Source organism: Echiichthys vipera, assembly GCF_963691815.1.
Source record: "Echiichthys vipera genome assembly, chromosome: 4".
Taxonomy (NCBI): Eukaryota; Metazoa; Chordata; class Actinopteri; order Perciformes; family Trachinidae; genus Echiichthys; species Echiichthys vipera.
Window position 1 is genome coordinate 13,486,036 of NC_139829.1, and position 13,502 is coordinate 13,499,537.

At 39.4% G+C, this 13,502-nt stretch overlaps 2 protein-coding genes across 5 annotated transcripts in view; both read right to left on the reverse strand.

Annotated features, from left to right (window-relative positions):
- Positions 1-144: 144 nt before the first annotated feature.
- osmr (oncostatin M receptor) lies at positions 145-9,466 on the reverse strand (the record flags this gene model as incomplete). The annotated part of the gene is made up of 17 exons (XM_083912192.1): positions 145-531; positions 1,171-1,255; positions 1,379-1,460; positions 1,610-1,762; positions 1,904-2,059; positions 2,784-2,885; positions 2,978-3,163; positions 3,299-3,512; positions 3,618-3,703; positions 5,285-5,426; positions 5,516-5,649; positions 5,800-5,948; positions 6,201-6,330; positions 6,872-7,147; positions 8,099-8,252; positions 8,433-8,587; positions 9,424-9,466. 17 exons carry the CDS (start codon positions 9,464-9,466, stop codon positions 145-147), a joined length of 2,634 nt encoding a protein of 877 aa, XP_083768318.1.
- LOC310946663 (rho guanine nucleotide exchange factor 28-like) overlaps positions 8,945-13,502 on the reverse strand; it is a gene marked incomplete at its 5' end in the record, with an annotated part of 39,231 nt that continues 34,673 nt past the window's right edge. For 2 of the 4 annotated variants that reach the window (XM_083913191.1, XM_083913189.1), the window contains 6 exons: positions 8,945-9,951; positions 10,857-11,232; positions 11,390-11,641; positions 12,939-13,103; positions 13,217-13,321; positions 13,440-13,487. In XM_083913191.1, the coding sequence (XP_083769317.1) occupies positions 9,761-9,951; positions 10,857-11,232; positions 11,390-11,641; positions 12,939-13,103; positions 13,217-13,321; positions 13,440-13,487 (1,137 nt within the window). In that variant the 3' untranslated portion in view covers positions 8,945-9,760. Of the gene's footprint in view, positions 9,952-10,856; positions 11,233-11,383; positions 11,642-12,938; positions 13,104-13,216; positions 13,322-13,439; positions 13,488-13,502 lie in introns of all 4 variants that reach the window. The other 2 variants (XM_083913188.1, XM_083913190.1) reach the window with 2 other exon arrangements.

Genomic DNA, 13,502 nt, shown 5'->3' on the forward strand with positions numbered 1-13,502 from the left:
GTATGTTAAAATGTGGCATACATACAAAAGCTTCACATATTTACAGTAGAAAGCTGCAGAGTCACATTATGTCTAATGAACAAAGCATCTATTTACAACATTTAAAACACAAGGCAGACGTTTTGGGCCTGGTCTTTGACTTTCTTACTCATACAAAGTATCATTAGAGATATAACCGTATATAACAGTACATGATTCCTGCAGACTCTCAGGTTCAACGCTGGATTTGATTTTAGCGAACATGACTTTTTGCGCCTCAGACAAATCCTCCTCCACCGTGTGCAGGTAAGTCTTGTTTGTGACCAGTGTGTCCCAAAACACTGACTGTGGACAGTAGTCTGTTTGGAGTGGCACACAGGAGAGTGGCAAGGCTGAAGGAGAGGACTTGGGACCAGGAGAGGGCAGTATGTCCAGAGGCTCAGGATCTCTCAGAACGGTTGTTTCATCCAGAGGAGGTCTGGTGTTCAGGATCTCAATGTCACAGGTGCTGCACTCCTCCACCGCTAAAGACTGATGCAGCCTCTCACCAGTCTGTACAAACATGCAGAGGGGATTCTAATAATTATTTAAGTATATTACACAAGTTCAGATAATAGAAGCAAGTCCATATCTATGGGCATAAAGTGCACAGAATAGTGTGTGCATGACGATGGCAGGTAAATCGTCCCAGAAGTGGATCTACTCTGCAGTTTGAAACAACAGGAATTTGCTTTACTTTCAGTCAAAGACAGATCTTTGAAATGATTTCTGTTTAACTGAAGTTTTCTTGCCAGACTGTGTTCACACATTTCTACAAAAGAGGTGGTGAGTAAATTCCTATCATGACATCATGACGGACATAATGGGGATTAGAAAAAGTCTTAAATCTAGGTTGACAAAATCTGAGTTTTGCCTTTAATGCACTTTACTTTTTGACTTTCTATAACAACTTTGCATGTGTCAATGCTTTGTGTACTTCTATATGCTTTTATGTATTGTATTGTTTTTTTGTTTTTTTTATTTAATGTATTTAAGGTGCTGCATAAATAAAATGCATTATTATTATTAGCACTATCATTATATCCTTGTATGACTGAAGTGACATAAGCAAATCATTGTCATTAAAAGAATTGTAATGAGCACATATTACTTTCCTCTGTGCATGATTTGACTGTTTTGGTTTGCTCGTACCTCATTCAGGAAGCTGTCTAACTCGTGAGTTTTGATGTTCATACCAGCAGGATAAGAAAATATTTCTTTGAGCCCACTCTTCAGTCTGGAGAAGAAACACAACAACAAAGAAGATAGAAGAGAGCAAGAAGGAGAGACAGAGGATCCAGGTCTTCTTCTGCAGAAATAAATTAATGTTTGAGGGAAGATCACGGATGAAGTTACTCACATTTTTCTCTGAGGCCACAGGACAATGGTGCAGCCTAGCAGTAACAAGATGGGAGTCAGTATCTTGGCCAGGTGAGCAGAGTCTACCAGAGGACACAGAAGGTGAGCAGTTCACACAGTCAACCAGTAACATTCAAGTCTGTGTGCTAGTAAAGATTCTAAGGGAAAAAGTAAAATAAATCAATGTTAATTGTTGTATCCCTGTGATTAATCTGGATGTTATGGAGCTCACAGTTGGTTCTGGTCCTGATAGTGATATTGGTTGGTTGCCCAGGCCCCTCTTTAGTGAGAGCGCTCACAGAGAAAGCATACTCTTGATTCTGCTGCAGACCCTCTATGGTCACCGACTTCCTCCGAGGGTCTGCCACCGACATGTTGAACAGATCTGAATGTACACAAGATTACAAATGCCTTGTTTCATGTTGTATTCTTCACAGTAGACGCTATTTTGCATATTTTGTTTTTGAACACAGATCAAGGATGACATATGCTGGAAGCTTTCCTCTGCACCTACTTGCGGCATGACCTGGCAGCATACCAATTCTGACTTCCTGCGCTGTCACCAGGTAACCTGTGATGAATGCCGGATGAGTCAAATCGTCCTCATTGTAACTCCACTCCAGTGTCACAGATGAGGAAGTTCTCTGAACAGGTTCCACCAGAGTCGGGGTCCGTACTGAGTCTGAGGAAAAGGTGGTTTTGAAGAGGGAGGACAGATAGAATCAATTAAGAATGCAACTTCCCCAGCTGATGCGAAGCTTACATTTTTTTTCCAATTTTGTGTTTGTTTTTATAAAATTAAAGCTGGTGCTCTGTTCACAGACATCAATCAACAGGAATATAATTTGCATGACTTCTTGTCCCTTTTTCGACCTCTGGTCTGCATATCTGACAGAGGAAAGATGGTGTCTTGTGTAAAGATGACATCTGAAGAAGACATCCTGTGTCAAAACTTTAGCTGTCACACCTTATTAATTGTTTCATTTCTAACCCAAGACCTCATCTCTTCTACAGTTCTCTTTCCTCTCTGTTGATGCATCAAATTCAAATTCAAATTCAAATTTAAAAAACTTTATTTGCCCCCAGGGGAAAATTCAGGGCACACAGAGCAGCAAATAATGACAGTGCAACTATACAAAAACATTTTAACCTATCAAAACTAAAAAGTAACAAATATATACATAAAACAAGTAGAAAAACGTAATAAATGCTAAATAACGCTAAAAGTGGCTCTGTGCTCTGACCGGTCGACCACACGAGCAGCGACCCGGAACCGGTCTAAAATACCTTAAACCCCTCAACTGGAACAGCAAAACACCCGATTAACCTCTTGAAGAAATACTGTTGTCAGATGCACAAACATACAAGAACAAAGACACACACATGAAATCAATAGTTACACTCACTGAGCTCTTGTGAGTATCCAGTCTGTACCTCCAGTAGTCTGTGTCCATTTTCGGTGCATCCATAGATATTAAATGTATACCTACAACCTGCTTTGAAATGTTCTGTAAGATAAAGGTGTATGACAATGAATGCCAAAACAGGAACAATTAAAGGGGCATTTACAGTGAAAGAAAACAACTAAATTAAACCTTACTAGCAGGTAGGAACAATGTGTTGTTTCCCTCTGGCAACTTCAGCCATTGCAGAGTACAAGGCTCTGTATTCCCCAGAATGCACCACTCCACAGTATAGCCACAGGTGGCAGTGTCCTTTTCGTCCCAGGACAGATTAAAATCAGCGGCTGTGCTGCTGCTCAACCGCTTCTCTGCTGGCAGGATATCTGGACAGAAACATCGTTTTAGGCTGTGACAGGCTGTGGTGTTGCAACCAGAAAAGTATTACTGAAATTAAAAAAATATATATGAACAAAGAAATCAATAAGAGAATCTCAGCTGATTCCAGATGTTTTGCTCACCCCCATCGTCTCTCTGTGGGACAGTGATGTGAGCCGGGATGGTGGAGCCAGAGTGGATAACAGCCTGGACAGTGAAGTCATACTGTCCCAGATTGATGGAGACCTCTGCATGGGTTTGTCCACCGTCCTTCCACTCGGTCCAGTTTTGGCCTTCCTGCAACCACTGAACTACGTAGCCTTGGATGTTCACTCTGGCTGCTGAGCCAAGAACATGCTGAGAACAAAGGTGGTCATGAAATTTGGAAAAATCTTAATCAAACCAAATTTGTTCTATTATGTCAGTATTTGTGCCAAAATAAAACAGACAAGCGAGTCTCACTGGAGTCCACATTAGAGAAACCTGACGACTGTTGGGGTCGGGCAGCTGTATTATTCTCCTCCATACATCCAAGGTCACCAACTGATCTGAGGAGATAACATGAAGATTATTTGTTCAAAGCATCACAGACATGGAAGATCATTCAATACCACTACCAGAATACTTCTTGCATGTGCTAAGACTGTAGTACTACCAGTAGTTTAGACCCTACTGTTTCTTGCCTGCTTAAAACAAAGTATATATTAAGAAAGAAAATAAACTATTTGTTGAAGCAAGATTTATTGCCTGACTTGATTCATATATATATATATATATATATATATATATATATATATATATATATGTATATATATATATATATATATATATATATATATATATATATATATATGTGTATATATATATATATACATATCTGGCAGTTTTCAAGACTTTTATTATATAGGACAGACAGGAAATGGGGTGAGAGAGAGAGAGGGGCAGACATGCAGCAAAGGGCCGCAGGTCGAACTCGAAAAAAGCAACCAAGCTATAAAAGAATCCCCTCTGTCAGATGATCCTGAGACTTTCTGATCAAATAACACATGCTCTCCAACCACTAATCAGTCAACCAAATTATTAAATTCACAAAAGATGGATCATCGGAAAAATCTAACCATAACTCAAAATAAACACAACTGCTATCTGAATATAAACTGTCAGAATATCTCTTTACTGTCAGAGACACAAAGCAGAGACAGATCCTGACCAGATAGACTCAGTGACCAAAGTCTAGCCATAGAGAAAGAAAGACACAAAAAGACATGGCTACCAACAGAAGAAAGATCAGCTATATTTGTGAGGACTTATTGACATTATGCATACCTAGCCCCTTATCCTAAACTTAACCATCACAACTGAATGCCCAACCCTGACCTTAACCTTATTCAGACCTTTAAGATCCTTAAAGCCAAGTCTTAACCCCCAAACAGGCTTTTGAAAAAATGCGGACTGGCCAATATGTTCTCACTTTCCAAAAATGTTGAAACTTGTCCTCACAAAGATAGCTGCTCAATACTGTACTTTGATGTTTGGCAATTATTTTTATGCCAGTAGAGCCTTTAGAAACAGAAACTGAAAACATTTTTCAGTTTTAGTTCAGACTTTCCAAACTCAGTCCTGGCAGAAGGTACCTGAAGAACCAGGCAGACACTGTAGCAAATTAAAAGTGGACCAGCTTTCAAATGCAACATAAATGTAACATATATATATATATATATATATATATATATATATATATATATATATATATATATATATAAATAATAATTATTTACATCTATATAGATATAGATATATATCTATAGATATATATACAGTATATACATGCAGATACCAGTGATCATTCCATCCTTCAGTCAGAGAGGACCAGCTGACAGACCATAGGATACAGTGGTGAGTATCATAGCTATCATCAGTAAGACGTAAACAGAATCTAAGGGCCTAAGTGTGGGGGCAGCCGCATACCTGTAAATTACATCCCCATAATCCAACATTGTGAGAATAATTTATTCAAAAAAGGATGACATTTTTGGTCTTAACTCAAACTTCATTGAACTTGGATATGGAATAGACACACACCCTAGCATACATAATCGTATCCTGGTATTCCCACTGTTTGTACTCACATGTTGTAAAGTTAACAGGCTGTGTCCATTCTCCCCAGAGTCTGCCATTGACGGAGCAGCGTACCCTGGTAGAGTAGCGGGTGTTTGGAAACAGATGTTCCAATTTGACTCTGCAGAGGCCGCTCACATTATTGCATCTCAGCTGTTACAGACAAACAAACAGAAGATAAATAAATGCCCAACTTTCGATTCTGCAGTATAAATATTTCAGGTAAACTTGATTAAATTCACCTCGGTGCTGCTTTCTGGATCTGCAGTGACCTGACAGAGGAGGTTAAGTTGGGTCAAGTTCCCCTGAACGATCCAGGACACAGCGGTGTGTGTCACCCCAGGGCTCACTGTGTTCACCTCCACCACAGGAAAAACTAACGACACACACACACATCCACAAATCACCTTAAAGTGGTCGTGCAGTGAACATTTAAACACTGCAATGACTACACCAGCCATAATTTCATATTGCTTGAGTATTTAATTGTATCAAATAACATTTAGATGTTTGCGCAACCTCTGACCTCTGTCAGAGACATTAAAACTGTAGCTCTCTGTCTCCTCTCCCAGTTGGTCCTTCACCACCACACTGATGTTGTATTCTTCCAACTTTGGGACAGCGGGGAGAGTACAAAGCGACTGTTTGCAGCTGATGGGAGCCTGGTCTGAGTTCCTGTTTATACAACAAAGAAGGGAATGAAAAAGACTTGTGAGACAACCTGTCTGTTTGGGGATGGATCGGTTTGTGAGTGTGGTATATGTATTTAGTACATGCCCTAGGAGCAATGGCCTAGTTATGATTTACTTACTATTTAACTTTATAGCAGAGTAACGTAGAAACGTGTTGCTCAAGCTGAGCCCCAATATTTGATTTAACACACATGGCAGCAAAAGAAAATGAACATTTGGTGATGTGTGCACTCACGCTATGTGGAGAGTGTGTGTTTGCTTGTTGCGATCATACGGGTCTCGTTTTCTGCCTGAATCCCAGGTGCAAATGATAGTTGTCATGTCTGTGGTCACACAGCTGAGGTTTCTGGGCTTCTGGGGAGGAACTACAGCACACACACACACACACACACACACACACACACACACACACACACACACACACACACACACACACACAGACACACACACACACACACACACACACACACACACACACACACACACACACAGACACACACACACACACACACACACAAAACTAAATAAATAAAAAAGCACCAGTACTGGTAGTGAAGACAACAAGCTCCCGTGATCCCAAAGTACTTCACATGAAGAGATTAAATTAATAAAAAAATATATTAAATATTAGTACTTTTTGTAAAATAATATTTCATATTAATTGTCTTTCTACAGTAATTCAAGGTGGATTAAAACTAATTAATGGAATCTTAAATTATGGTTATTTAACTGTTATTGTAAGGGTAAACTTTAAATTACTGTAAATATCTGTACACTGAAAAAAACACGTAATTATTTTTTAGGGGGAAAAGGAAAAGGTCTGTAAGAAGACCCTAAGTATTTCCTGTAAAAGTCATTTGGAAAAACACTTTTAAAAGTAAAAAAAAAGAAAAGATTCAAGCATACAGCTGATGTAGTTCCAGGCATGACCGATCGTGCGTGTTGCATCTTTGCAAAAGATTGAAAGACGTTTGATGACTGCTGTTGGGATGGTCAGGTTATCTACAGCGATAGCCTTGACTCCGGCTCCAATGCTGATTAGCGGGTATTTGCCATTATTATTGAAGGTCATGCTGGTAATATTGACTCCTCTTGGGGGAACACAGCAGAACATGGCACTGGTGTTTTCTCTCAGCAGTCGCTGGAAGGGGAAGATCTTGGTCTTAACCTTTGCCCGGGTCCCTACAGGTCAGGAGAGTTATAGCACACAAATGATTGGTCAGGAGGATTCGGCCAGCAAGTGTGTACAACAAGCACCTGTTCTGTATCTATATAGACTTTTTAACAGTTGTAAACTTGGCGTAAACATTCTACACGTGTCCCAGTTTGTTTTTCTGTTGCAGTGTATGTGAATGATATCAATTGACAGGAAGTTAACAAGGACCCAGGCTGTTGCCTACCATTGGAATTCCATCAAAAAGGTCTGTAATCCCTAGAAATGTTTGGACCACAGTGCTCTTAACATCGTTTATATACAGGGTGTCCCCAAAAAAATGTAAACACACTTTAGCAGCTAATACATTTTTATATATATGTATATAATTAATGGGGATACCTAAAAAACAAAGTCTACGCTTTGAGACCTTCAACAGTCGCTGAACAAGGGAAATGTTTGGTGATGTGTGCAATTCCATTGCTTTGCATTGTCAACAGTTTCTGGACAAGAACGGATGACAGTTTGAGAACAGGCGGTGACAAAACAATAAGATGATGTTTGTAATTTCTATTACATTTTGAAAATTAAATTAATTTTAATAAACACCTACTTAACAATTATGTAAAGCGTGTAGACATTTTTCTGGGACACCCTGTATATATAAAAAATAACATTGTACCACCAGAAAGAAGTTTATGACAATAAAAATGATACCATCCAAGTTTTTTATATAAAGGCTTTGAGCGGGATGAGCATTGCAACACACATTTGCAATGACTGCAACAGTTGAGAAATACTGATATAAAGATCGGTGAAAGGGAAGAGAAAAAGGATGTGGGGCCACACTCTTCTGAGAACAGAAACCATCCTCTTATTTGATGTCATGATCTTATCAGTGAAAAAATGCAGTTCTATACATTCGGTTTAGTTTTACCCGTGTACAATGACATTCAAGAACCAGAGTAGCACCATCTCACCATTGTTGGTTTTCCAGTCGCTCCAGGGACTCGGGACAGACTGGTTATAGAAGTGTCGTACCCTGACTGAGTGATCGACACACTCCAGAGGAAGAGCAGAGGTCCACGCCCATGTGTATTCAACTGAATCCACAGAAAATAAACTGATATTTCTCTAGAAAAATAAAAAAAGGGAAGAATTGCTCATGAATTTTAAAGGAGTTTGTGATTATCCATAACATCACTACAGTAAAGTGCTTTTAAAAATAGGACAATGCCACAAAATTGGCAGAATGCAACTATATAAAGCTTTTAAACATCATGAAACCTAGACCGCAAATCTTTCAGCACTTACATTGTAAATAATGGTGTGGTTTGCAGTCCGGCCAATCTGGATCTCATATATGTCGCCCACTAAGCTGTGATGGTTTACCAGCCAGCTCACCAAGAGGCTTTGCTTGTCACTGATATTCTGCAGATGAGTGATGCTCGGGCTTGGCGGCCGCCAAACTTGCACACACAATGCATGTAAAGTTATTTGGGGGCTTTAAATATGAAAGGTAAATTAAAATTCAAACTCACCAGTATCCAAGCAGCATCCACTGTGATCCTCAGAAAATATTAGAAACAACCCAAACAGGTTGATCAAGGATATTCTCAAACTTTTCATCCTCTTGATACAGAAATGATCGAAGCAAAACCAAAGTGACATGCTGTCCATTCACTGCACACACTGACTGAGGTCCCACGAGTCAATGTTTCATGGCTGCAATTACTGCAAGTGAAAATATTGCGCAATGATGTGACTTCAGAAACCATGTGGTGTGTAAATGCAAAATACACAGCTAACACTCATGTTTGCCACGATAGTTTTATAGACAGTGCAATAACAATTCGGCACAACGCAATTCTGATTACAGAGATTACAAGAGAACACATCAAACAAAAATAATAATGTTGACAATGCATGAAGACATTTACACAATAAATTATCAGAAGAGGAGAGAAGACATTCATCCTTTACAGAAATCACTTACAGTATCAGATAGCAAGATTTTTGGCACTTAAGTGATAAAAATAATAATAGGAATATAAGTTGTTCTTTAAACATAGTATGCATAGGTAGCCTTTCCATAAAACTATACATATATTTCATATTTATACAATAATGTCAGTATACTTGTGTATGTCTTTTAGGTGCTCACAATCCCTTATAAATATTATTAAAGATCACTGTCTATACATTGTTTGGGCGAAAGTCTCCATTTCTTTTAAGTGCTCATGGGAAATACTTCTGTCCTGATATCCTGGTACTTAAGGTCCTAGTGTTCTGGGTACAAATGTACCTCTGCCATCAAACAAAGTGCAACGGATACTGGAAAGAATCATAGAATTAAAACCACGGAGTACAAGTATCAAAGCTGATTTACAAAGAATTTGTTTGCAAGAAGGCACAATGGTTTCATGACGCAGGAAGAGAATGATTAATGGCCGCCACATACACTGATAAAGGCACATATATCTGTGTATACTTCATCCCTGCAACTATTCCCTCATTTGATTATTTAGATTTTTCAAAATTGAAACAAATGCACGAATCTACACAAACATATATAAGATACATTATTTCAGTCCAGTCATATGTCAGGCAGCTTGCATTGCTCTTTTCACTCTGAATGGTTCTCAGAGATAAACAATGTTCTCTTCACCTCCCTCCTCTCCATTCTGTCCTTCAAGAGAGAGGTAGGCCTGAGGGGGAAGGAGCGGGGTAAGAGAGGGAGACGAGGAGTAGCTGTCCTCATAAAGTCTGTGACCTGTGACCTCTGACTTCCAGGGACCTAGGGATCGCCTGTCCAAAGGGGGGCTGAAGTCTGCTAAAAGGACAACAGAAATGCTCAAGAAGGAGATCATGTTGGTCAAACCGAAAATGTGGTTTGACACAAACAAATTACATTTGAATAAAACCAAACTTATGCTGTTATTGTAAAGTATAAGATATGATAAACAATGTTATTATAGAAAAAGCATATAAAAAAACACAAAATCTGCTGAAAGCCTAATTAAATATGTGCAGGAAAAATGAGCAAAGAGCATTGTATCATAAAGCATTGTACACTCTGTATTGTTCACTTGTATTACCATATCTCAGTTACTGTGGTTTGGGACAACACTTACAAAAGCACCCTATGCATGTTACAAAAAGAGCCATAAGTTTAGTAAATAATGTTGGATATCATGAACACTAACACAATCGGTTTGTAAGCTCACATGCATTGAAATAAAGGGATTTGGTGGAATTTAAGACAGTACAAACATTGAATATAACTATATATATATATATATATATATATATATATATATATATATATATATATATATATATATATATATATATATATATATATATACTGTACAAAAACTGTTCTCAGACAGAGAGGGGGGCTATAATTTAAAGGGGTAAATCAAACTTGAAACAACATTGTGTTTGCACCACTCTTAAAAGTATGTGCATATCAATATCTTTGCTGATTTTATTGAATGGACTGGTGGAAGAAATCAAACAAAATATCAGACAGTTTAAAAAGCTCTACAGAAAAATATTTTCACTGGGTATAGAAATGAGGAAGAGGAATATAAAGCACACTCATAGTAATAATATTTTTCTTTTCCACGGTCTTGGGTAGTGTTATTAAGTATAAAGAGGAGGAAAATAGTGGTTTAGTTGTAGGATGGACGCAGCATCAGAACTTTACATTGGAAGAAATATTAGTTGACTTACTGTTGTTTGTCATTTGTGGCTGTGCAGTTAACCTGCTGCTGAAGGGATGGATGGAGTCATTCAGAGGCCGGGGGCAGACTTGGTTGCTGTAGTTTGGGTATGTCAGACCATCCGGAGGCTGTTTGCTGTGTGCTTGGCTCAGCAGGGTGTTGAGGCTGTTGTAGAGGCTGGCACTGAGGCCGAGATTAGCAGTGTAGCTTGAGCTATGCAGAGGGCCGTCTTGGTTCTTTCTCAGCGCAGAGAGCTGACGCTGGTTCTGGTTGTTGTTGGCGGGCTGGTGGAGGTGGTTCTGCTGGAGGGAGGCAAGTAAAGCCGCTTCATTCTCGTACACTGAACACTTACCATCTAGGCTGCCTGAGCGGCTGTGACTGGACACCTGGGACATTGAAACAACACAAAAAAAGCAGAGGTGACATGGTTTGCTGAGCAGTGTGCAGTGTTTTTCTAATCTTTGTGTTTTGATTGCTAAGATCCACATGAACAATTCTCTTCTCAACTCCACGACCTCCACCTTCCTGTCTCGCCACCCTTACCTTGTATCCATCCAGTGATATCATAACGGGCAGGCTACTCTGGCGGTTGTGTCTCCAGCTCTGCAGTAGCCTCTGCTGGGCTTCGATCTTCTCCTTCTCCCTCTCCACACTCCTCTGGCCCTCCCTCAGTCGGTCCAGATTTTGCTGATACTCCAGCAGCTGAGCCTCCAGCTCTTCACGCTCGCAGCGCAGACGCTCGGTCTCCAGGAGGCACTGCTGCTCTCGCTGCTCCAGCACACTCTCCTGCACACACTGAAATAACATTCACACAAAAAGTTTAGGCACCAGTTATCTAGTTTTCTGCGGTTACAATAGAGTTGCTACAGAACCATAAACAATACCACCAACAGCTATTAGTGATTTATTCCTTATTCCTGGGTTCACTTTAGGATTTGTTTTGTATTTTTATTATTATAAAATATATATATATAAGTATTGACAGCACAATAAAACGACTCAATTATAGAACATGTTGCAGCAATCTCACTGACAATGCATCTTTTTTGCTGGTCTTGTGGATGTTAAGAAAATGTTTTATGTGTGATGCACATATGACTAGTTCTTGACAATCAATGCATGGACCTCACAATATGTATTCACTGGCGAAGTTAGAAGAATGGGGACAAGCTATGTTGCCGGGGGAGATTCAATGGATGAAGTACATGGCACTGGGACAGGATTACACTGTGCCTCTACAATTAGTGTGTTTAAGTATGAGAAAAGAATAATGAGCCTGTTTCTAAACACTATTTTATGCTGACATTAGATATATGCCATTAATAATCCTGACAGACAAGGGTGCATTGCTGCCACATGTTAAAATGTATGTAATAACTTGTAGAGAGGAAGAAAAAAAAGAATGGAAGAAAGAATTAAAAAAGACAGGTAGAAGAAACAGGACCCACATGCATTAAATAGAGAGATGTCAGAGTGTATATACACTATATATATATATATATATTTATATACTATATATAGTGTATATACACACAAATACACACACACAAATGTGTGTGTGTGTGTGTGTGTGTGTGTGTGTATGTGTGTGTGCGTGTGTGTGTGTGTGTGTGTGTGTGCAAATGCTTAGGGACAATCCAGTATGCCTAATACACAGGGTGTGGATAAAAGAGAAGTTACAACATCTCACCACAAAATAAGATTGAAACAGCACTGCACATCACGTACTGACAATATCAGCTATGATCTGAAAATGTCTGATCAGGGAGAGGTGAATTCATAGATGACAGTTCTGTTGATATGTGACAGCCTTCACTATCTATATTGGTGAAAGTGAATTAGAATCTGTGTCTCACTATTTCGATTAATTTCATTTTTTAGCTGAATGTAGCGTATATCAACAGGTTGTCTTTAAGATGTAATGTGATTAGAAACTGGTACAGATGAGGCCTTTGTGTGCACAATGTTAACCACAGCATTGTTTTGGTGTAATGCCAAACTGCCATGCTGTGAGAACAACAGGGAGAGACAGAGAAAAAGTGAGACAGATGTGAGTACATGCAACTTGGAACATCAGCATGATGAGGCTTACTTGTTGTTTCTCTCTGGCCAAACACTCTTTGTCCCAGCGATGCTGCTCCTGTTTCAGCTTCACATGCAGTTTCTGCACCTCGTCCACCTCTTCTTTCTTCCTCTCTAAGCCCTTCTTTTCTACTTCCTCTTTCTTCTTATCGATGCTCCTCACCTTCTCCTGCTCCTGGATAAGAATGGAAACTGGTTTTAAAAGAGGCAACTGAATTCTAGTCTAACTTCCTAAAAACACTGGTAGTAAAGACATTTATTTTAACATGAATATCATGTGACTTATACCAGACTGTTTTGGAGAGAAGTGAGGGTTCGGAGCTGAGGCCTGTCTCCTTCCTGGAGGAGCAGTTTCTGGACTTCATAACAGCTGTCCTGGAGGGTCACAACAGCCTGTCAACACAAGGAGGAGACATCTGATCACACTCCGGTTATTATCCTGTCCTTTTACAAAGCCAAATATTCACTTGTGCATGCAGCTACAGAGACCGAAACTTGTGTCTTTTCTCACCTGTAGACTATAGAGAAGCTGGGTCAGACTTTGAACGCTCTCTGCCACCTAGAGAGAACTGTG